This window comes from Sylvia atricapilla, chromosome Z (assembly GCF_009819655.1).
Source record: "Sylvia atricapilla isolate bSylAtr1 chromosome Z, bSylAtr1.pri, whole genome shotgun sequence".
Taxonomy (NCBI): Eukaryota; Metazoa; Chordata; class Aves; order Passeriformes; family Sylviidae; genus Sylvia; species Sylvia atricapilla.
In genome coordinates, this window is record NC_089174.1 from 29,824,802 (window position 1) to 29,850,255 (window position 25,454).

At 37.2% G+C, this 25,454-nt stretch overlaps 1 protein-coding gene across 1 annotated transcript in view; it reads right to left on the minus strand.

Moving 5' to 3' along the window:
* TRPM3 (transient receptor potential cation channel subfamily M member 3) overlaps nt 1-25,454 on the minus strand; it is a 265,094-nt gene that overhangs the window by 106,243 nt on the left and 133,397 nt on the right. Inside the window, exons 2-6 of the mRNA XM_066340019.1 lie at nt 24,328-24,407; nt 23,487-23,691; nt 15,369-15,582; nt 12,249-12,373; nt 5,386-5,557 (exon numbers count right to left, since the gene is read on the minus strand). Coding sequence (XP_066196116.1) covers nt 5,386-5,557; nt 12,249-12,373; nt 15,369-15,582; nt 23,487-23,691; nt 24,328-24,407 — 796 coding nt within the window. The remainder of the gene's footprint in view (nt 1-5,385; nt 5,558-12,248; nt 12,374-15,368; nt 15,583-23,486; nt 23,692-24,327; nt 24,408-25,454) is intronic.

Sequence of the window (25,454 nt, forward strand, 5' to 3'; positions counted from 1 at the left end):
GCCAAAAGGGAGAAGTTTTAGGTAGGATTTTTGAAGATTCTGCAAGTGCTGGTAGAGGCCCTTTTTATGTAATATGAAGTAATTCTAGACGGCAGTTGTTAATGAGAAAGTTTTTTTCTGTCTAATCACAAAATGAGGGAAACCCACGGCATGTCAACCTATTGGAGTGACTTCGTCTGAAAATGATTAACAGTTCTCAGACCAAATGTATTAGCTGAGTTGCTGCATTGGCAATTACTCTAATCTAACCATCTGTGGAGTAGCAGGAATTAATATTTTATGACTTGTAACTTCCAAAGCACATTTTGTAGACTGCAGAAATGGTAATGGTGTAAATCTTAGCAAATGACAAGGCCATTCCACAGCACTTTGGAAAAATAGTTAGCTAGTGTCCAGGAATGTTATAATTGAATACTTTGCAATAGGTAATCTCTAGTGACGAGATGCTTAATTTATTTTCTTTCTCTGTTTGTAGATCTGTTTGGTGACACGTTAAGTTCTTGTTCCGCACTAGTATTTTCACAGGAAGGGGAAAAATAGACTAGCTGCACTTTCACATCTTGAGTGATCATAAGATATTCATTGATTTTGAAACCAGTGACACTACTGGTGAAAATTGTTCTGCCTTTTATTATTTTTTTTTTCAAACGCTTTGGAAACATTTCTTTGCACCCTTGTGAACCATTGGAAAGGAGGTCTAAGTATACAATATTTTGGAAATATATTGCTGTAAAGGGTACTAAAAATTTCCAATTACCAAAAAACCTCCCAGGCATCATGGAAAAGAGAAAAAGGAAAGAAGAAAATCCTTCTATTCCTTCTGAATAAATTTTAGCATTGGAAAAATAACACTTCAGAATGACTTAAACCAAGGAATACCATAGATGAGATGAGATTGAGGGAGGCACAAGAACTTTAGAAAAATAATAATTAGGTGCTAGGCCTACAATATCATGGCAGACTATCTCCTGAGCATGGATGCTTAATGACTTTTAGTTATTATTATAAAGATAATCAATTTGACTACATTATTTTAAACTGATTTTAGGTCTCAAAGACCATAAAGGCTTGTATTATATTTAGGAAAATCAAGTCCAAACTTGAAAAACCCCACATAAATTTTGTGTTCATTAAAAAAACAATAAGATTCCAAGGTAAATTATGGCTGTTCAGACTAAAACTTACATCTTTTTTTTCTAATCAGATAACCATATCCTTACGTCATGGACTCAGGGTTTCAGTGGGTACCTACATGAATGTGAGGCATCAGCATGCTCTTGGCACACACCAAGCACACCAGGTACTTGGGCTACATCAGAGCGGTGTGTCAAGTGTTGGATTTTGTGCCATGCTTACTCTGTTCATCACTAGTGGGACTGTAGCTGAAGCACTGGATTTGGGTTTGGGCAGCCCATGAAGGATGAGGAGAAACTGGCAAGCACCCAGAGGAAAGATGCTAAGGTCTATAGGGCCTAGAGCATATGCCTAAAGAAGAGAGTTTGAGACAGCAGAGTTTGTTTAACCTTTTGAAAAGGAGTCTAAGGAGTCATCCTATACCTGTCCCACAATCATCTGCAGGGATGTTAAAAAGTTATCAGAGACATTTGACATTTTTTCCTTGATAGGGTGAGGACCTCTGAAGGGAAAATGTCCAGTAATAGCAGTTTGTGGGCTTCATATAACACACTGGTGATGGGGTTGGAAAAAGTTTCTAAACCTTTTGCTGGAGTTTTTATAGATGGCTCAATATTAATTATTGGAGGTTATTGGCTAAATGAAGCTACAGACAAACTCAGCATTGAAAATACTCTTCTTTGAGAAGAGACTTAGACTGGGGACCTACAGAGGTCTGTTCCAGTCTATGTGCAATCTGTCATTCTACAGACAGCTGTAGCTCTGTCTTGTGTTCAAGGCAATGAGAAAGAGTTTAGTCTCTTGAGCAGCAGAAGCACTGAATCAGAAATCAGTAAACTGACAGTGTGGATTACATCAGCCTGACATGCCATAGATCCCTTCCTGCCATGAAACAGTGTAAGCAGAACATCAGAGATGGAAACACCACTGCCCTCCAAATATTGCACCTCCCTTTTGAGCTGGGGCATTTTATTATGCTAAAATTCTCCATACTCTTATCCTGAGAATCTTCTGCTCATTAATGCAGTATTTTTGGAATAGGACAGACTCCATATTTCAATGTAAAAACTTCTACATGAACTATTGAATTAACCATGTAATGCTCTACAAATAAACTCTATGCAGAGATGGTTACAAAGATATCTTTCCCTCCTCCCAGTGTGTATCTTCAAATGAAGTCTGTGCCTTGAAAATTCTGCAAAAAGTCCAGGGCCCAAAAATTTATGTGAATTTGAAACCAGAAATACTTCTGATCAGAACACTTGGAATATTTCCTTTTGATCTTGAAACATTTTCAGAAAAGTTCTTCTTACTTCGAACATTTCATGCTAAAAATGATGCACTTTGAAACTCCAGGACTTTGATACAACTTGAGGCTCACTAAGAGAGGTGGTTGCTGGGCTGTATTCCTTTGTGAAAATAAGAAAAAATCTGTGCAGAGCATTAAAGCATCAAATTGACCCCTAGGCAATTGCGCAACTGAGTGGCTCTTTGCTGAACATGCAGGCTCAGGGCCACAAATGTCACCCTCTGCTTGTCTGAAAAGTGTTTTTTTGCTCTTGTGTATTTTCTGAGGACAAAATAAGAGCAATACAAGTGGTAAAACCTAAAAAGGTAATGGAAAACAGAATACTCTATAAAATATTTTCCCTAGTGTTCATAAGGGGCATAATTGGAGGTTATTCTTATTCTTCTTCTACCTATTATTATTCCTATTCTTATTCTTATTTTATAGTACAATTATTCAGGAAATTAGATACTGCTGAATGACTGAGAATGATGCCACATTAGGAACAAAAACAGCTGAGACTTTCAGAATTATCTGACATATTTAATGATCTAATTTAGTCTTAAATTTCATAAAAGAGACTGCCACTGTCCTAGTCTATTTGAAGGGAATGCCATTTTCTGCGTCTTTAGTATGTGAGAATAAGTTTAAAGCTTCTCTTTGTGAACATTATGTGACCCCAAACATTCAGAAGAGCTATCACTGCAGTGGAGAAAGACATAACTAAAGCAAAGGAAAATAAATAAGAAGAAATGACAAGCCTAGCATGTAAAACTCAGGCAAGCTTAAAAATAAGAATAAAATCTACTTTCAGCCCTATTGTTGAGGGGAAGGCTGTGAAATAAAAAGTTATCAATGGTTTATGAGTTCCTAAATCTGTTCTGTTTTCTAGAGAAGACTCTTTTTTTTTAAGTGATTAACTGAAAATTGCACCTTCTCCTGACTCTCCCACAAAGAAAATTGTGATGCTGTTAGTGTTTTTCCCCACTACACTTGCTTGCAACTGGAATATGGTAAGAAAAGACATACATACATGGCTGCACAGACTCCCATTTGTATAAAACCCCCTTGGCAGCAATGCCCTGTCATGCACAGGATGGAGGATCTACATTGCCCTGCTATAAATAAGAGTAAAGAAAAGCATAAGAAATTTGCCATCTGTTTGGCTGACCCAACAAGGCAGGTGGTATTTCTCATCCATATGGTCAACTTCCTAATAACTAGAGGGTGGGCAGGACTGAGTCAACCTCTTTTAAAGCAAGGAAAAACAAAATGTGGCAGAAACATTCTGGATGTCACTGAATCAAGATGTACAAATCTTATTGGTAGCCTTCTTTTTGAACAATTTTTTCACATTTCTATTTTGAGGAAGTGTTGTAAGATCTTTGTGTGTAGAAGAGAGAGAGGGAGGAAGTGGTTAAATGGTAGAGAGTCTGTCATAGAGGAAAGTGAAAATGAAGATGCTTTCTTTTGTGTGTGTGGGATTCCGCAGAAAGAAACCAGAGAAGAGAAATTCTTCACATTTTGTAGATGTTTGAAGAAGTCAGGCAAGCATTTGATTTGAACCACCAAAGACTGTAGTTTCATCCATCAGTCAATTTTTAAAAGATAAGCCTCTTGACCAAATCTGAATTAAGTTAAATCTCTCTAAAGAGATTTATTTTTTAAGATAAGATTTAGCCACCAAAATGTTGTGCTGTAAACTGCAAAAACTCACACTTTTATTTTGGATACCTTCAAAATAACTTTTATTTTTGCCACAATTTTATGTATTTTCATGATATGCCATTTTCAAATGTGTCTTTTTGTTCTTGGTCAAACTAGGATTAGATTATACTATCTTCATCAGACATGCACCCGCTGCTGCACACATTTTATGCATATCTACGTAGCGTTCCATGAAAAAAAGCAATATAACTGTGATGTCTTAAAAAAATAAGCCTGTTGTGACTGAAGTTCAGGTAGTGGTGTTAAAGGCTGTAAGTGGCACATCATTTTAATTTAAGAACAGATTATATTCATCATACAGAAAACTTTATCAGGCATGAATAACATTCTAGGTTACGTTCACCCAATTAGGCCTTCCTGTAATTCCTTGTCATCTGATGTCTAAGAGCTAAATGCTTTTCCTAGTCTCATTCCAGTTTCACATGCTTATGTCACAAAAAGTTTGACCATTCCTCAAAATGGCATGTTTAAATAGAGTCATTAGCAGAAAGGCTGAATATGATAATTTTTGAAAAACTAGATCTGATTTTATTCCTAAAGAAATCTTATGGAGGTACAACACTGATGTTTGTTTGTGAGACCAAAAACAGAACTGAAATTAAGCCCCCATCTCTAAGCATGTGCATCAAGCATCAAGCATGGGTACACTACAGAAATAATACTAGTATTAAGATATCATATTTTATTTTATCCATGCAGAAGTTCTTACTTAGGTGACTATTTTTTCTTTTAGGTTGGAAAGTGGTCCATGAAAGGAAAAAATGTAACTTTGAGAGAAAAAACTGAGGCTTCAGTCTGGTCACAATGTGGTATCATCAAAGTTGCAAAAGATAAAGAGGAAGGAACATCTAACCTTTTAACTCAGTTTCAAGCTTTGGCTAATGACAGCTGCCTAGGAGAAACTAATAAACACAGTGCAAAGGTATAGTAGCACTTCTGTGGAACACTTCCACTGCCTATAAATATCAGTGTCTCTTCAACCTCCAAGACATTTATAATAAAGAACTCTCCCTTATGTTTTTTCACCCTTTTCTTTAACTGTATGAATTCAAAGGAGAACCTAACTTGTACACAGTTCTAACTAAGAGAGGCTACTAAACACCTGAGCAGAATCTGAATGTTATCAAATACTGCTTGAAACTTAGCAGAAACCTAGATATGCTTCCCCAGAATTATTGCGTCTTTATACTGAGTGTTTTTTGTAATTATAAAGCAACACAAGCAATGTTACTCACTTGTATTTATCTTCTGAAGTGAGATGTGCTTTTCCAGGTGTCTACGAAGCTTTACCTCTGCTCCATATTTACCAGTAGTACCATTGTCAGCCAAAATAAAATGAGAATGCATGCTGTTCAGCACTGTCAGCTTGCTCATGGGATTGGACATCGTCTGGTAGGGTCGCACCACCTGGAATTTAGGGACAGAACAAAAAGAAGGTACACTAAACAGAAAAGAGCCTCTGAACTAAATCAGTTATGCGAGCTGACAAGATGAAACGAAAGAAAAAATCGAAATTCAGGTACTGCAATTGAGTATTATTGTCTTTTATGTATAAAGCAGAAAATGACCTTAACACTGCCCTTTCAGATGCAGACATGGCTTAAAGGATTTTCCATGGTAATCTGTTTCAATAGTGTCAATGTCCACTGCTTCCTCCAAAATCCAGTGCTCCAGAGGTCTGGATGACTATACACACACAGACTGTATACCTTGTCTGTTGCAGACTATCTAGAGCATTGCTATTAAGTCCCACCTTGCCCTGATTAAATTCTTTGATTCTTCCTTCACAGATCCCACTCAGCATCATGCCTTCAGTGTTGGCTCATCCAGAACCACCAGCACTGGAGACCCACAAATAGAGGTGAGCTCCACTCTTGGGAAGGTGTACACATGACATTACACCACATTTTCAATTTTCTTGGAAAAACTATTGGCCCACCCCTAGCATCAGTAAAAGGGCAGTTATTTGTGTTCACAACAGCTTAAGAAGCTTTCTGTTCAATGCGGAGTTTGTTTCACTTCCTTTGATTTGATTTCATCAGGAGAAATGGTGCAGCAGACTGAGTAAATTGCCCCAGAGTCACCCCATTCATATCCACCAGACAGACTACATGACAGCATGGGGCCACGTTTGGTTCTCAGCTGCTTAGGTGAGTGCCTATTGACATAAGGAAAATGAACTAACATGGCAGGAGAATTGGTGTTGTGTCAAGGCGTCCTGACTGATACTTCAAAGGTTTTCTAGCAACACTTTTCCCTGCCTTTCTTATGTATGTCTTGTCTTTTTGGAGAGACAAAACTGAAAATCTATAAAAAGAAGTCCTAGCTGAAGAAATGCTGCAATGACTTGTTAGAAAACTCAGTTGGGCTATTCTTCATTAGCAAGGAATATACTTCAGAGTTCTGACATAGTTCATTTTTCATTTCAATGCACAAATATGTACATTCAAAATTTGACATAAATGCTTGCAGACAGAAATATAATAAATTATTGATTTGTTCATAAGCTCTTCTCCCTCTGTAATTCTAAAGAAATCTCTAATTGAAACACAATTCTTTAAAAATAGTATGTGTTAGCAATTCTTTAGCCAGAGATCTCTCTATATATATCATTTTCCCTCATGAATGTCTGCCTAACTTTGATCAATTCTTAGCCAGCAAGGAGAAATACATAGACTTCTGCTGCTATAAATTATCATGCAAAGGATACTCTGTAAGCTCTTCATCCTGCAAAAGGGAGAGAATAGGTCTGAGAAGACCTAGAGGGTAGCTAGCTAACAGCAGGACAGTACACTACACTCTGTGAGAACAGATCATAGCTCTGTTGAAGAGCTATTTTTTTATGCTGGTTCTTTTGGTGCCTCATTCATTCTGCGGCGCCTGGGCGCCAGATATTCCAGCTGGTCGAGGGGTCCGCCGCTTGGGACCCAGAGAGCCACAGCCACCCCCAAAGATGTCTCGCTAAAAACAGCTTCTTGGGGGGTCAGTGCGCTCCTCAGTTTCTCAGCAGGAGGGCAGAGCAGAGATTTTTCAGCTCAGTGATTTCAGCTCAGTGATTTCAGCTCCTGCCCTTGTGAGTTTGCCCCTCTTTTAGCCGGCCGTGGTGAGAGAGAGAGAGGTCTCGTGTGGAATTTCCGCCGGTGGTACTTTATTGGAATGGTACCAGCAAAAGGGGTCCAGGGATGAGGTACCCTCTGCCAACCAGAGGAAACCCAGGGGTTTTTATGGGACACCAGGGTGGGAGGAAAAGAGTACAAAACCAATCAATTGTAACAGATCTACATAAGATCCCGAAGGGGCTTGTGGGTCTCCAGACAGGTCGCCGTGACTAGAAAGTTTGTCTTTTGTCTTAGGGGCTCTGGGTGAAGTTGTGAAATTCTTTCTTAACTCCTCAGCTTGGCTCTCTCCAGGGCAAAGCAGCTGGGGCTCCACCCACCCCTACAATTCATAACAATTTATTCTACAGCTGCATGTGACAACAAATATCAGTACACTGCTGGAATGTGTTTAATAGCCAGCTTCTACAGATACAGAAAGCATGTACCCCATGTCACTGTCAGAAAGAAAAGGCAAGTTCTTTCTCACATCCCTAAGAATCCTATAAAATCAAATTAAATGAGTGCAGAACTTTTAAACTGGTACCCACCCCATCTCTCAATAAATGGACATGAGCAAGGCCTTACAGCAGAGGAATCCCTTGAGTTGCCCATTCATTGTATGAGTACAGGCCACTGCGCAGACAATTCTACTGACAGCTTTTGTTTTGCTCCTGAGAGCCACAGCTCAAACTCTTCCAACTGTGACAGCTTGATCTGCAGTTCTAATGAGTTGCAGTACTGAAGCCTTCATATATTACCTCAGTAATGGTGTTGCAGAAGAGATCAGAAGGCTATGATTTTGTTCTGCATTTAGCTACAAGGTGAATTACATTATCAATAAATTTTATGGATGTGAAAATGAGACTAAAATTATTTTCAATTGAACTCTTCACAGCATGCACAATTCAACATCTGAATTATTTTTTAACAAAATAATTTCTCAAACCACACTGTTAGACTCTTCCTGAGAAAAGGATAAACAAAATCTTCAGGAAGGTACGAACATACTAGGCTTTGAGGCTACCTCTTTGAGGTTACTTGCTCTTCTACAGCATTCAGCAGAATTTTGATTTCTGACTCTTGCCATTTTCATTCCTCTGTTCTATTCAACCCCTTGCATTTTACAGGCAAGTTAAACAGCTGGAAAAAACTTTGAGTTTAAGCTGTCTTCTTATCCTCTTTTTACAGCCATAGAATCATGTGATGCTTTGGGCTGGAAGTGACCTTAAAGATCACCCAGCTGACCTTAAAGATCTCCCACCATGGGCAGGGACACCCTCCACTAGACCTGATTGCTCAAAGTCCCATCCAACCTTGCACTGAGAATAGGGAGAGTAGGGAATAATGTCCCTTAACATCTTCCTCTGCAGACCTGAATGGAACAATTTCTGCTCAAGACAGCCCCTCCAAATACAGTTCAATGAATGTGACAGCAGCCATTCTGTGGAGCAGTATGCATGCTGCATGGGCTGAGGGAATTGTGTCAAGCAGTGAGTGGCTGGGCTGACTTCAGCCCTTGCCTTTGCACCCTGAGGTGGCAGCAAGATTGAGTGAAAAGTACTGTTGTTCTCCTTAGATTCCCTGTACGCACATGACATAGAGACAGCACTTGAAAAATCTCTCAGGGTAACTCACCATGACAAGCCAGCAAGTGCCATGTGAACCAGTGCATGAATCTCAGCAGTCTATGTGGATGAAAAGAATTTGAGAGTGAGGTCAAAGCAGTGATGGAAAAAAAAAAAGATACGCATGCTTTCCTTCTCAAGGAGCAGCAGCTGTTGTTCAAATCAAGTAATTTCTGCAGCCCTGTTGCTCTGGAGCATACCAGGGAAGAGAGCAGCTCCTGATTCAATTCAGAAGTTCCTGAAAGTATCATGGTCCAAATTCTCCACATGCGCTACAAATATGGCAGTTCTTATCTTTGCCCCTGGTCTCCTACTGAGGTGACTTGGAACTAAAGCCAAATGAGGATGGAACAGACTCTGAATGTAAAGACATGTATGCTACAATGACTTACAAAGTGTACTGTTTTGGAAGGGAGAATAGCTCTGTGTGTAGGAAGAAACTTGTTTGTAATCACAGTTTTCTACAAGATGGAGCAAGCCACTTTACTTTCTCAATTTTACCAGAAAATATGGGGAAATAAGGCAACTAGCTCCCTTGTGTCCTTTGTTTTTAAATTAGAAATTGAGAGTGTTAAGAGTTGCACTATTTTCTGCTTTATTGCTTTTATAGTACTTGTTATAAATGACTACTATAAAGTTGGCTTTTCGCAAGACGTGTGCTATATGATTAATAACTTTGTGGTAAGGATATAAGGTTTTGTTTCTGCTGTTAGTAAAGAAAATTAGGCATAGTGGTAGTAGTGATATAGTATGCTTAAACTGTCTGTTTGGCCGGGATAACATCCAGTGAACATGAAAAGAAGACTCTGCTATTGATACACCAACTATCAGCATCTCCCATCTGAAGAAAGCACGGACCGAGGCCCAATCTGGAGGTGATAATGAAGACACAGCCAAGAAACACGCATGCTCTAAAAAGGCGGACCCAAGGAGGGGCCATGCAAAACAGTCCCTGGAATATGGAAACTAGTTTATGGAAAAATATGAATATTCAACAGACTGATACAACAGAAAGGGTATTTAAAGAAAGCCTGTGAAATAGCAATTTGTGGACTTGGCTGAATGCCAAGTCACCCGGCCAGCCATACTTTGCTTTTTTGTTGTCTCCTAACTGTCTTATCTTTTATTAAACCTATTTCTTAAAATCTACGTAAAAAGTGAATCTCGTTTTTCAGAGTACTGGAGTAAGACATGCCTTTAGGGATCTTTATCATCACAATATAAAAAATATCAAACAGAAGCAACATTTCCTTTAACTTGGTCAGTTTTCTTTATGGCTCGGAGGAAGTCCCCCAGGATTCCCAAAAGCTGACTGTTTGGAAGGGCTGGTTAAATATAGTTAAATCTCCCAGCTATGGCTTCTGGATCCATAAGGCCAGGAATTGGCTCAGGCATTAGCAGAGGAGCACCTCTGCTGATCACACCTCACTTGCCATGAGGCGCAGGAAGGCCACACATGATTGGGAAATGTGCAATGACCACAGCTCCCCCTCTGCATCCCCTGTACATCCAAACCCCATGACTACGACAGTCTTCTGCCTCTATCTGATGCTGGAAGGGTATGTTTTTATAACTTTTCAGTTCTTTTTATTTCTTTTCAGTTCAGATCATAATTTAACTAGACATAATGCATATAGGCATAAATCCACATTGATGCCAGAGTTCACCAAGTCTTTTACTACTGGTTGACTTTTCCCCCCACTCCCTTGTGTAATCCTTTGTGGCCTTTGTTTCTTGCTTAATGATGATTCATTTTACATGCTTTTGGTACTATTTACATTTCCCCTTCTCGGTTCATTTCACAGCATTCACCTCTAATGAGCCAGTCAATATAGCACACTTTGATTTTTAAAAAGCTTCCAAAACAGCTTCCTCACCAAATGCTTCTAAAGAAACTGCATGCATTGAATAAGAGAGAAGGTCCTTTGAGGCATAAGTAACTGATGAAAGCTGGGGGGAAGGGTGGGAAAGCAGTGAGAAGGAAAAGGTAACTTTTGTGAAGACTCTTACTAAGAAGATTTAGTGATATAAATGGCTACCTCAAGCTGGGTTATATTCTGTTCAACATAGGTGTAATGGATTTGTGATTAATTAAAGGATGAAAAGCTTATAAATATTTCAGTGGACTAAAGTCTTCATAAAGAAGCTTGATAAGGCAATAAAGTAGAAGATGAAATTTGATATCAGTAAGCATAAAGCAGTATCATTTACATGTGCATTAGAGATGGATAAAACCAGAAGTGCTTCAGCCTTACATAATTGATCAATAATTTTATAAAACTAATAGGGGACGGGAGGTTGAGAGGATAAATTTTCTTTTGTCTATCAAAGGCACATTTTGAAATATTTTTGTCCATATTGATGTCCCTGTAATTGTAGCAGTTACCCTACTACTGATATAATTGTGTCTACATTAATAGAAGACCTAAATTTGTTGTAACTTCGCATCTTTGTGTGGTATTAGAGCAAAAATCTCCCTGCTAAAACAATTCCCCATAAGAACAATATTTTCATAGTGAATTGCCATAAACTCCAGTTGGATAATTTTCTTTATAATCATTGTAACTCTTCTGACTTCAGAGATACTTGAATCTTCTTCCCCTTCCCAACTTGGTCATGGATACAGAATACAGAGAAAAATGAGTTAGACTAAAGAAGACAAAAAAGAAGTTCTTTATGCAGACTGAAAACTTTATCTCTTCCACTCACAGTTAGTCACTGGTCCTCTGACAGATTTCTAGGCATGAAACAGAAGTGAGAAAAAAACAGGTTCGGAAAAGCTCCAGGTAACAACCAGTGTAGCAAACTACTAATGAATTTAAAATTAAGGAGTTAATCTTACTGTATTAAAGTAGAGTTTTGAAAGAGAAGAGTGGTATGAAAAAAAAGGAGAAGCACCAGCCCTGTCCTTCAGAAAGTGGCTGGAAATGAATTATTTGAGGTCACTCTTACCTACAATACCCAATAATACCTTTCAAAATTGCATCAATAAAAAGGTATGGGAGGATAGTCTGCAATTTTTAATTTAACCAATGCATAAAAAATAAACCAGATTTCAAGTTTTGCAATCAGTGCTTTCTCAGGAATTTTCTGGGTTCACAGAGTTCTAAGGATGAAATTTTGATATATTTTCAAGAATTGCTTTCAATGAAGTGCCCTTATAATTTATTTTTAAAGAACATACAGTGCAGGAATTTTCATTGCTGTCATGTCAAAACCTGCCATCAACCCTAATGGAAAACTTTTGTATATATTGACTTTTTGCTGCAGACAATAGTTCTAAGAGGAATTGCTAAGTGAGGGATGGAGAGGACAGGAAAAATAACTGGAAGATTTATATATGCTGGAGGTCATCTATGGCTATATAGGTCTTACATCTTTGCCAATCAGATCCTCTTGATTTTCCACAATCCCCCAGGGTGCGATTCCGATGGTGCAGATCTTCCCTCGAGATTTTGAGGCATGATCTTTCAGGGCATCTCCAACATGCCGAATGACCCCTGGCAAAGAAACAGCATAAAAAAGAAATTCATAATTATGTCTTAATTAAGTAAAGCTATGAATACATTCCTATGTCTTATTATTAATTTCTATGAATCTGTTTTATTGAAACCAAAAAATACTAAATGAAGTAATAAGGAAAAGAATACACAGCCTTAGAAAGAAGAATGGAAATGTTGACAGTTGACTGCAACTTATTTATCTGCACTTGTGCTCACATGTGCATGCAAGCATTTGTGTATTTCCAAGCACAGAAAGAAGCATAGGAATTAATTGTGCCCCCCATCCCCCAACTCCCTCAGAAGTGCAGCTTGTACACAAATGCTCCAATCAAGGATGGAAATGTGAAACCATCATTTATGCTACTCTGTGATGAAGCTATTTTTCCACTCCTTCCAAACAAACTCAGTCACCTGAGATAGCTTCCAGCAGAGTATTAGAACCCACCCTGGGAATCAGTGAGAAAACAAAAATTAGTACAGAGACAATGGCTGCTCTCCAGCACTATTCCAGGTGCTACTTGCCTACTTTAGACCCTAACTTTGGCAGTGTCTCAGTGGTATCTCAGTGAAAAGGACAAGTGTAATTTCTCCTTCCTTTTAATAAAATAATCTTTTAAAATCTGTCTTTTAACAACTGTTTTTAGGATATGACTGCACTGAAGCACACCTGTGGGTTTGCAGCAGATGTTACCTGATTCTCAGTTGCATAGTTTCCATATTGTTCAAATATCATGATTTCAAGATGACTGGATGGAAATTACAGACACAGAATTGTTACGATTTTGATTGTAGTTTTGTGAACTGCAAATGACCCAGGGTAAGAAAACCCCCCACAACCTAACAGATCCTCTATGTTCTCGAGTCTAGTATTCTTCCTCTGGTGGAATGTTAAAGAAACTCCAGCCCTGCCATCAGCTATGAATTAAGCTATGATCCATCAGCCTAAAGGATTTAGAGCAGAAAATCCGTCCAGACTGCAAAATTTTCTGCTGTTTAGAATAATCAACTTCCAGCATGACATGAATATTCAGAACAACAGTCATGTTTACAGTCAGATTTGCTCTCTCTCTCCCACATCCCTGATTTTCAGTCCAACAGCAGTATTTTAGGACTTTTCAGTTATAGTTTTCCTTAAGAGAAATTAAATTTTAAAATTCATCTTCAACAAAAGAGACTGTACCAAGAAATTCTCAATTTTTATGATTTCAGAAATAATTTTAAGCTATGCAGTTTGAAAACCTAGTCCTAGAGCAATCAGCTGCTTTCTTCCAGAAATTAAGGACAAGAATGAGAGATTACTGATAGTGCAGAAGCGCTCCTGGAATTGTATGTTTTTAAAACAGCAGAGAGCCACTTGAACAACATTGTTTTGTCTAGGTAGTTTCTGATTACGGGAAAAACAGTCCTTTTCAACAGTATTTACAATGACTTTCCTGGTTCATTTTTATTGTTTTGACATTTGCAGCTATGAGGATTTGAAAAATACAGTTGTGTATTTGCCAAGTGCAAGTGTTATTGTACATCCTTTAAAAAAAATATTCTGAAGTTTGATTTCTACAGTTGCTGTGGTAATCCATTGCATTAAGTGTACAACATGTACATTTTTCTGATATAATTTTAACATGAAATATACATCTGTCTTTGCCATCATCATAACAGGAATATCTGATAACTAATATTATTACCACCACAGTGCACAGATCAACATTAACCTGATTTTATTCCTTATTTTGAAGAGATGTGAGGCCTGATACATTTGTGTCTATTTACTTATTAACTCTAAAAGCTATGCCTCTTTGCTTTCTTCAGGCACCAAGCCTGCCAGAGTTCGAAAAGTGTTTGGACAACACTCACAGTGTGATTCCTGGGGCTGTCCTCTGCAGGGCCAGGAGCTGGATTCTTTGATCCTTCTGGGTTGCTTCCAACTCAGCATATTCTATGATTCTGTGCTACTTGTTTTGCTGCTGTGATAAAACTGAATACTGTTCTAAATCTGATGTGCTCTGGAAACCAAGTCCAAGCCTCCTATTAAGCATTTATATTCAAACATGCAGGAGTTGATCCACCTTGCACTAAAATTAACACATGATAGAATGATTACATTGTTTTCCAGAGACAGTAAGAAGACACACTCTTAGTAAAGTAAAAAATTACAGCTTTGTTACTGCAGCAAATGAGAATGACATAAGAATTTACAAGTTCACGCCCTATTTCAAAACTTTTTGCAATTCTCTCTAGCAGAAATTTTTGACTTCCCCCTGAATCTCTCCCCCTTTCTGCCTCTTTAAGAGAGGCCAACAGGGATGTCAATACCAGAATATTTTGTCTACAGTCCTATGTTTTACAGCTTATTCCCAAAGTTTACATGCTGTCTACCCGCAGAGCTGGGCCAGCTGCTGTCTTGGATCCCTAGGAGACCTGTTTGGTGTACCACAGATGTCCTTTAACTAGAAATGGCAGATATTGCTCTTGATGAAAATGCAACAGCAGAAAATTTAGGTTGAGCTCTCTACAAGTAAGTAAGTTTCCCACCACATCCAAAACCATCCAAAATTCTCACCAAAAGGAGAGAATTTCTCTCCTTTAATACTTCGGGTCACTTTATTAAATAAAATAAAGATCCTTTCTGGATGAAAGTGTTTTCAGTTTTGTGTAATAAGAGTTGGACTTCTTTGATTAGTCCCTGCAACTAACAGCTGATCTTATAAAGTCTTTCTTGTATTAGTATATACTAATACAATAGCCTTGCAGGAGGCTTTATTTTCAGCTCCAAAGTGTGTTTTTCACAGTTTAGCAACCTTTTATTCTGTTTTATATCAGCTGCCAGGTTAGTATGAATTTGGCATTTTCTTGTTTTCACATAGCATAGAAATGACTAATAAAATGAAACATAGAATGGCTTTTTAATCTCATCATTCTTACTTTCTTTCTCCTTTTTTTGTGATGAAGTCTCCTAGATGCCACTGTACTTTTACTTTAATGTTGCTCTCACCTGTGTTTACTCCTCCAGTGAATATCCATGCTCCAGTTGTCATTGCAGCCTTAATAAGTCCTTTTCCAAAGACTTGTTTGAGTTTTGGCTGAAGTTCAAAATTCTGAAGGCCCCCGTGCACAGAGATGAGAAGTTTGGGGAGCTCAAGTTGCCACTCTTTGGTCATCAGATGCAGAAGAAGGTCAGGCTTTGTGTCAAAAGACACACGTACATACTGCAGAAATGAGGGCAATAGTAGCGAGTAGAGAAAAAAAGATTGGTTATACCCACCAGTTTCCAATGCATATTATCAGTGCCAAATAGATCAGCTTTTTTATGAAAAAATCAGTAACTATTTGCTAACCTGATGATTAGTTCCCTAGTTAAGAAACTAGGAATAATGGAACATTGCAATTCACAGGCTGGATAATTTTCTTTATTTTGGAAATTAAGACATTAATTAGTCCAAAATCCTTAGCAATGTTTGAAATATTAATGTCTAAAATTTATAAAGGCAAAAACTGGAACAAAAATGTAAGTGGTCTACCAGAAGTGACCTAGGTAGTCATGGTGACAACTGTGTATTTACTTGTACCTCATTTTCAAATTAACAAAGTCAAACCCTCAAAAGGTGAGAAATAGCAGACAAAAATTAAATTCTTCAAGTAGACAAGTTTACACTGAGCAAGACTATCAAACTGATACTTTATAGATGAAAGAATGCTAATTATGTACAATTTGTGCAGGTTCATGATCTTGCCTTAGAAGACTAGATCCTAAAAGGGCTGTGAAACAAAGTCATGCATTTCTTGTTGCTGGCTGTTCTGTGCTACACCTGCAGCAGTTTGTGCCAGGGGAGATCATGCCCATCTGTGTGCTCAAAGATAACAACTGCCTTCAAAATTTCTACAGCACTACTGTGACACACAAATAACTGTCTCTCTCTGTTACAAGCCTTTCTCCTGCTCTTTCTGTTGCTGTTTCACAAAACTTGTGACAGGGCAGAGGATACCTCTTTCATTTCTAGATACATAGCAGAAACAGGAAAAAATGCTTTTTATAGCTGCAAAGATCTGGAAGAACCCTCTTAATAAAATAAATTAGGTTGCAGAATGCACTCATCTGTCAAACTTCTGATTGAATCAATGCCTGTAGAGCAATTTCAGCAGTCTTTCCCTTGATGGGTTGTCAGCACAGACATCAGCTGTATACCTTTGCCTTCAGCCTGAGGAATACCTAATCCCAGTTTGTTTATTATAGCATGCCAGGTGGTATAATAGCCATACATATTATGTAATAATTTTGTCCATTTTTGACACATTTGATTAGTATTTCTTGCCAAAAATTTGTTCTTTTTTGGCAATACCATATGATAATAAAGTGGATTCCTTTCTAGCTGAATAAGAAAAAAGGACTAGATATTTTCCAGAGAAAACTGCTAACAGACAGGATGTTTTGCAACAGTAAATATCTGTTGTTAACATTTCTGGAAGCAGGAGACTGTTTGCACAATTAGTTGTGGGGGGCACAGCCAGACTGAAAGCTAAGCAAGAACTTGGGAATGCACATCCACCCCAGTGCATCAGTAACGCTCTCTACAGCAGCCAGGCAAACTCGCAACAGCCACTGGACACAAAAAACCCTGAGTATTCATGTCTGCCAAGCTCATTAATATGGATGACCTGCCTCCACAGTAGCTACTCAGTCCATTTCCAGTGTGAGACAAAATCTTGTATGGCACCTGATCCCACTGAATATATCAAGACATTAATAGTTTTTAAATGGGGATTTGAGGATTGTCAAAGTTTTGACACACCTGAGGGGGTATAAGAAGAATGATCCTTACTCCCCTTTTTTTGTCTTATGAGAGATCTTAGACTGCAAAGGGCAACAGGAGGAATTCATAGACAACATCCTTCATGGAGCTTGAATGAAAACTCTTGGCCAAACTATGGTTTGGAATCACTATTTGGAAACTCTGTTGGTTTTTGGTTTAGAATCACTGGTACCTTACTCTGCTTTTTGTTGATGACAGACTGTAAGACTTAAGAAGATAATGAAGGTGAACTCATACTGGCAATGACCATACAAATATGTTGAAAACATGCCATTGCATCACCTGGGATGACATTAAGACGAAGGCACAAATAGTATCAGATATATATTATCTAATCTGGACAGTGACTATTTTTTTCTTGGATTGTTTTTGGGGTTTTGATTTTACTCTTTAGCTTTTTAAAAAATACCTCAGAATGTGTGATTTCACTGTTCCTGTCTTCTTAGGTCTATGTCTCTTATACATAAAGATCTCTGAATTCCAATAAATACAAAGCTATAAAGTGAAGAAGAAAGAAGCATTTTCTTGCATTTATTTAAAATGTAGACAACTTGTATTGGAAGCAACTGCTTGCTTTTAATACTACAGGCAAATCCCCTCTATATTTAGGATAATTTTGCTTTACAAAGTGGGAATTTAAGGAAAATAATTATCTAAGGCTTTTTCATGCAAATTTACAAGTGAGATAAGATTTACTGATTTAGAAGTTTTTGGCAATGATGCCAAACATGGTTTTTCTGTTGTGCATAGCTTTCAATTTTCATGACTATTTGAATAATTTTTTCTGTTACAGAGGCAATTTTTACTTTGGCATGCTTTAATTCACTCCTTTACTTTGACATACTTTAATTCATACTTTAATTCATTAGCTAGAAGAGAATTCTTCTGTCCTATTTTTAAAAGTTCACATTAAATTATAAATCACACCTTTAAGGCCACTTTTGCCTGTAACAAAAATTCATGTCTTCCAATCTTGTAACAGAATATTTAGCCATAGCAGTTTTTGCTTAGAATCTTGCCACATGCTAATGAGCATTTAGGCTGTTCCTGAATTCTTGCTATAGCCTCTGGAGGCAGATACAAAATTTGAATCTAAGCCAAACCACTATGCTGTAGTGCTATGAAGTTCCATGCCTGGTGTATCTGTCAGCTGTAGAAACTATCAGCTCTAACAGGAAATGATTTAGACCTTCCTTTGTGGGAGAAGTATACAGATAGGATGTAAGAATTCAGTTTTCATGTGTCAGCAAAGCAGAGCAAGTTAGGAAGCAAAAGTACCGTCCTGAATCACAGAACATGCAGACTGACCTGACTGGCATCAACACAGAAGGTGAAAGGACAAAGCAGCAAACTTGAGGTTTCATCTCATTTCATCTCTAGGCTAGCACAGTGGTAGTCAGCAAGAGTGTATTTGTTGCCAATTGTTGTTTCACTTTTTTTGTCAAGTCATTTTAAAACAAACCTGGGCTCACCATCAGTCAAACAGACAGACACTTCCAAGTTCTACTCCAGTGCCCTAGGGCAAAAGTCAAAGTTCCTGAGAAATAGAATTGCTATTCTTTACTTAAGCTCAGCTGTCTCATAAAAATACTTGGTGAATGATTGCAGATGAGAGTGTCAGTGAATAAATTAAAGAGACTCAGAATTTTCTTGTATTTCTGAAAGTAAATCTATTCAGACAACATTTTGTGATCTGCATTCCTTCTGAACATTGCTTCTCTATTGCTTTTTGGTAACCTAAATAAGTTTCTGTCACTACAGATACGTCTCCAAATTGACGACTGTTTGACTCAGAATGTGATCCTCACTAAAACCAAAATTAGATGTAATTCTCACTGAATTCAACAAAAAACCTCCTACTTCGACTGAAACCAGATTGGTTCTCTATAAATTATTTCTTCTTAACACTTTAAGGCCTAATCCAAGTTCCAGTAAGCTATCACTGAAAGGACCCTCATTGATTTAAATGGGTTTTGGATAAAGGCTTTTATATGTTACCTCCCCTTTTTCTCCATGTAGAATATAATCTTTTACATTCTGTAAATACTTTTTAATAATTTATTTACTATAACAGAAACAATGTTTGCAGTCTTTTCATGGTTTATAGGATTATCTTTAGTTACAGGATTTTTTTTTTCCCTTTCAAAAGCCCTGATGACTTTCTGGCATCATTTTAATACAGCTTTATAAAACTCAATGCATTATAAACCAAGAAAAATGCCTTTTTCTATGACTGACTTCCAAATATCCTTAATAAAGTTTTAAGGATCTGAATATTAGCAACTTTCTTTAAGTAACTGTTAATGTTCATTGGAATTCTACTGATGTTCTTTCATGTTTCTGTGCACCATAAGAAAAGCAGATAACACTGAAGTAAACTTCCTTTCTTTTGCAGCTGCAAACATATTTTAGGATTTTACTCTGCATATGAAATGTATCATTGAAATGCATTCAGTGAGGAGGAATCTGTTTATCTCACCAGAGGCTTTTTCAGCCATCTTCCATTTAACCCTGAAAACCCATGATAAAAGAAATTTTAGTTCAGCAAAGACTTATCCTTTAAAGAGGTTTATAGACAACCCAGGCCCACAAATTAATGAGAGAACATGAATTCTCTGTGTGTGTGTGTCTGTGTGTGTAAAAGTGGATAGTGTATTAAAAACATGGGTTTAGTTTACTCACAAGTGCAGTGCAAAATGCATCACAGCAAGATTGTCTTAATTGCACACTGATGAACAGAATGTATTTCCAAATGTTTCAGAGTATTGCTCTTAAGTGGAATGGAATCACTTACATCAGTTTGATGATTGCTTTCCGACTTAATAAACTGTTGGTACAAAGTTAGAGAAGCATGCTACTTCCTAAGCTGCAAAGGGCCAACTACTGTAAGCAGATCATCTTTTATTGGTCTTCTGGTATTTTTATCAATTTTATTTGCAAAACCTATTAATAAAATTTATGTACATCCAAATACTTCTCACATCTTTTTCCAGTTATTAAATTTGAAAATCACCTATAAAAACAAAATAAATGCAGAAGAGCAAAACTGTTGATTGCATTCTTACATATTAATGGAATGAGTCACTTGTAGAGAAAATATGAGATTTACAGAGATCTCAACACCATAGTCTTGTTGCAGAACCATCTGTAGTTTCATGAAATTCAAGGAAAGGCCTTTTTAGTAGCTGATATTGTTACCCAGTGTTACCTAATCTCAGGTATGTGTTTCTATCTAAATTCCTCCACAAATTATTGAGCTATTCACATTACGGATCTAAGAAGGATAGTGCAGCTGCACTGAAGATACTTTAACAACTCCTCGGCATTAGCAAAAGTCATGTTGTTAAGGAATTTTTGTTCCATGTGGTTGCGGATAATGAAATTAGTGTCTCAGACAGTTCTATTGTCAATATGTAGGTGATCTCTGCTGCTTTTTTCCAAATCTATATGTTCTCTTATAATTTCAGTATAATTTTAATTTCCACAGCTAAAGATCTGTTTGTTGTTGTCTGGTGGCAGCTGATATAATACTGTACCATGAAAAGTATAATTATATTTACTATATATTTTGTATTAAAATCTAATTCTGTTGCTTCTAGTAGAGAAATAATTTTCTGCCAGTTTTACATGCACTTATCTCTTCCTTTAATTGACTCCTGGTTTCCCAATTATAAATCTAACAATTTTGCTGTTAGCAAAACCCAAGAAAATACTACTCAGTTTGGTGTTTCCCTTGCTTAGTAATTTTCATATGCAAGCATCCATTTCAGGAAATAAAATAGGGAATAGGTGGAAATTTTAATGCCAATTTTTTCCCCTGAGGTTTTCCTTGATTTTGTCAGGTTGCTAAATCCTGCTGCTTTGTAAGGCCAACAGGCACAATATTTTATTAGCCAACAGGCACAGTATAAACCTAGCATGACTGCCAGCAAAACACAGCTTGCATGTTATAGATTATTTGGTAGCCAGTACCTAGAAAATTACTAACACGTTTTTAGAAAGGAGTAAATCTATCATGTTTTCTCCCCATTATTTTTCTTCCCTTATCCATACTGATCAGCTTCTCTGCATTTGGGTTAGAGAATGTACAGTTGAGCAGGAATATTTCCAAGAGCTACTGTGTACTTGCTCCTTTTTATTCAAGCCTTATTTTATCAATATAATGTTTCTTTTTTCCCTTCTCTGCTGAAGAAGTCAGTGCGTTCCTTTAATTGAGCAAGTTCTTGGCTTCCACAGAAAGCCTTGGATTTGTTATGTGAAAATTCTAGTACCCAGTAGTTGAATTTTCTATTAATTAAACCACAACAATTAGTTAGGCAAATATTTGACTATAGTCTCCCCTAAAATAATGTTTGGGTCTGGAAATACGAGCACAAGGACATCTTCATGCTGCTTTCTGTGGCAAGAACTTTATTAAAAAAATCTTTAATCTGTTTCCATTTAAATGGTGATGCAAGCCTCGTTATTTGCGTTTTGGTGTTATGAAACATAATTTTCATACTAGTGGTAAGCAAGCACAAAAACCATTCAAGCGATATTTTAATTGAAATGTTTAATTTGAAGCAATTTTCCCGGTAGTGGAATAATCAAATTTCTGGAGATTTTACAGATTTTTAAATGAATGAAGGATTTGTTTTATTCCCATATTATGGGTGGGGTTTAGTGATTACGAATAGATGGCATCTACAACTTCTTGATTCTAGTCTGACAAAATAAATCTGGAGAGTTTTCAGCAATAAATTCATGGTCTTTATTTATCCCTAAGTTTTAACTAGTTATTTAGTTTTCTAAGAGTTTAATTCCCTTTTTCTGTTTTTTTTTTCTTTTTTCTAAATAGTTGATGGTTTCACTCCTGACTGCACTCTGTGACAATTTTTTTCTTTCCTTTGTGCTGACTTCCAGTTTTATCTTCACAGTTGCACTTCAACTGAATCTTAGAGAATGTCCTGTCACTTCTGGCACTATGCCAGGACATCAGAATCCCAGGAAAGATGAGAACTCCTCTAAGAGAATTGGTAACAACAGCTCCTCTAAAATCTTCATCATTGCTTGGCTCTCCAAGACTACTTTCATCTGGGCAAGGCTGTGTATTTCTTTATAGAAACCTTCAAGGACATCACTGAAAAAGCTGTAGTGATTATCCCTTCTCATAAAACTGATTCAATGCAAAGATCCATTTATGGTTAATAACATTCATTACTACATCTTTGGACCTCTGACCTTGCAGATTTTTAGGTGATCTGTTATCAACTGAATATATGATGTCTATGATACTGTCAGAGAAATTTCCTAATTTTCTGTTTCTCGGTGCAGCAGTGCTTTCTAGTTTCTACCGAAAGAAGCCACCTATTTGCACAAACAGAACCATCCACTTGAGTAGTCACTCCAACTCCAGCACCTCTGTACATGTCCGAGGAAAATATTTTGTCCTCGCTAGCATGGTATCTGAGATTTTCACTGTCTCTAATCTCTATTCTTTATGACAGATCTGAGGCACCTCTTGGGAAGAATTAATGCACAGAAAACAGTACTGGATTACTGGGCAGGGTTTTCTGCAGAGTACCCAGGAGTTCAGCTTCTGCCCTCACTCCCAAAGCAGTGCATTGACCATGAAGCGCTAGGCACACACTCCTCTGTCATTCCCAAAGATACAGTTTCTGCAGGTTAGATAAAGTCAGAGAGAGTGTTTCTTTCACGTAATTTTAAATAGGAGAAACACACACATGGGTTAGTGTGTGTGCTGGAAATATTTCTCCAAGTTAGTGGAGCAGATCCTTCAGATTAATACACTTTGGTATCACTCCACAGGGAAGGAGTAACATCTTGCTCAAGGGATTTCCTAGTTCCTAGATTAGACACTTCCTGCAGCCTCTTGTTTCACTGAAATATGAACTGTAAGTCTAAATGGTCTACATTCCAATACATGTCTGGAGGACTATTAAAGGGAATTTGGGATGTTTAAAATTTGTCAGCTTTGTAGACACAGTCAGCAATGGGAAATCATAGCTGAATTCTAAAATTATTCAGAAGAAGAGGGATGAGTAGCCACTGGAATAAAATAAAGACAGCAGCACATTAATGTGTCTTCAGCCTTTATAATTGTAGCTCCTCTTACACTGTGCTCCAGCTTTTACAGTTAATTTTGTTCACCCACTCTTTGGCACATGATACATAAAAATATACATTCCAGTCATACACTTGATAACACTTTAGCATGAACTTAATAAAGAATGTTGCTCGTTCTTTGTGAACGCTTAGTTTTAGCTAGCAGCACTATTTATCTAAGAGAAAAACAAGGTTACCATGGCTTTATTGGAGTGGCCTCCTCCTTGGAACTCAATGGTTCCAAAGGCGTCCGTCGGGCTGAGCTGCGTGTGCTTGCTGATGGACCACTTCTCCGACTGGATGTCATTGCGAGCAAGCCGCGTCTCATTCTTCTCGTTCTGAGTCGTGGAGGTGCTTGGAGGCTGCCCAATGTGCTGGCCTGTCAGACGCCCACAGCAACACCTATGGCATGGAGCAAACATAAAACCCAAGTCATGTGCGTGGATAAACTGAACAGGGGAACAAACTACAAAAAGAACCCAACCTCTTTTCAACTCTGCTGATTCCTTTCCTGAAGCTTTTATGTATGGAAGCAACACAGTACATGTATTACCTTTTTTTCCCCTTTGTCTTGTTTACTTTGGAATTTCCTGTATTTCAAAAAAATCATGCCTTGTTCTAAATATGTACAGAATGAAATTAAAGAACATCTCTTCAAGTAACATCAGGACAATTATTCAGCTTTTCCATGGATAAGCACAAATTTTAAATTGCTAATTTAATGCATCCATTTGCTTTTGACAGTGTTGTGTGTCATATGTCCAATTTAGGTAAATATTCAGTGCACTGAATATTGAGCTAAGAAGATAAAGAAATTAAACACAGATGCTGACTCACCCTTGATTTCTCTTTTTTTCTTCTAAGTTTTGAAATGTAAACAAATAGTTCCCATAGGAACCCATCACTCCAGATGTAATTCAACCATCTTCTGAACAAATAAGTTTACAAAATATTTATATCTGTATCCATTGTATGCCTATATATAGAGAGAGACTTTTTAACCAACTTTCATCTTTCATACAAGTAACATGCAATTACCTATGGGGGTCTTTGGTGCTGGGTATGATATGAACACACTCTCTCTTGTAAAATGCTCTTTCTATCCATGATTTCTGTGCCTAAAAAAGAGAAAGGAAATGCCTTGAGCTCTGTTTGCTTATTACATACAACTTATAGTACAATTGTAGAAAAACTTCAAACAGAAGACAAAATAGCTCTTCAGATAAGCAGTGTGTATTTTGCAGAGGGCAAACATTCCCACAGAACTATGGTTCCCTTCTAGAGCTAAGCACCGCACAAGCTTTTAATATTCTTTTTTTATTCACTAGCCAGGTCACCTTTACACTGTTACCTATATTCTCATAGCAGAGGAAGAAATCTCTGGAGAAGAATTAACTTAAATTCTAAAGCTTTCTGCATGGCAGAAGAAACACTGCACCTATGCATTAAAAACACCTCTGCTGTTCCATGTCAGTGATACAACTAAGTCAGATCTAATAAAAACAACAACAACAACAACAAAAAAAAAAAAAAAAAAAAAAAAAAAAAAACACAAAAAAAAACCCAAAAAACCAAACCAAAACAAAAATACCTATAAAGAGACCAAGCAAATCACTCCAAACATTTTTACACAAGCAGTGAGAGTGCTGACTAACACAGAGGCAGAAACTCCAATTTCTATGTGGACACCTTAATTAAGGGGAAAAAAAAAAAAAAGAGGAAGATCTGTTTCTGAAACAAGATACAAAAAATCTTAATACATTGAGTCAAAAAAATGGCAGGTAATCTCTAAAATAGTTCAATTCAGCTATGGTTGTTCATAACACTCAAGAGCTTCCACCACATATTCACAGAAACGCAGGAAATTTCCTGCAGCATAGTCTTAATTGTCAGATACACAAGAAGTCTTTTTAAACAGAGAGATAGGTAGGAAAGAAAAAGGGAAAAGAGAAGAACAAACAGAAAACAAGATAGGAGAGAATTTTAGAATTCTGAAATATTTTTAATTATCTTGGAAATCCTCACTCCATATAATATGAGTTCTGGAAAGCTCTCTAAAACATTTACACACATAGAATTCTATTATTTCATTTAATGAGATGAGCTGAAACTTTCCCCTGAAATTCATTTAAAACAGATTAACTTAACATATTTAAATAATAAAA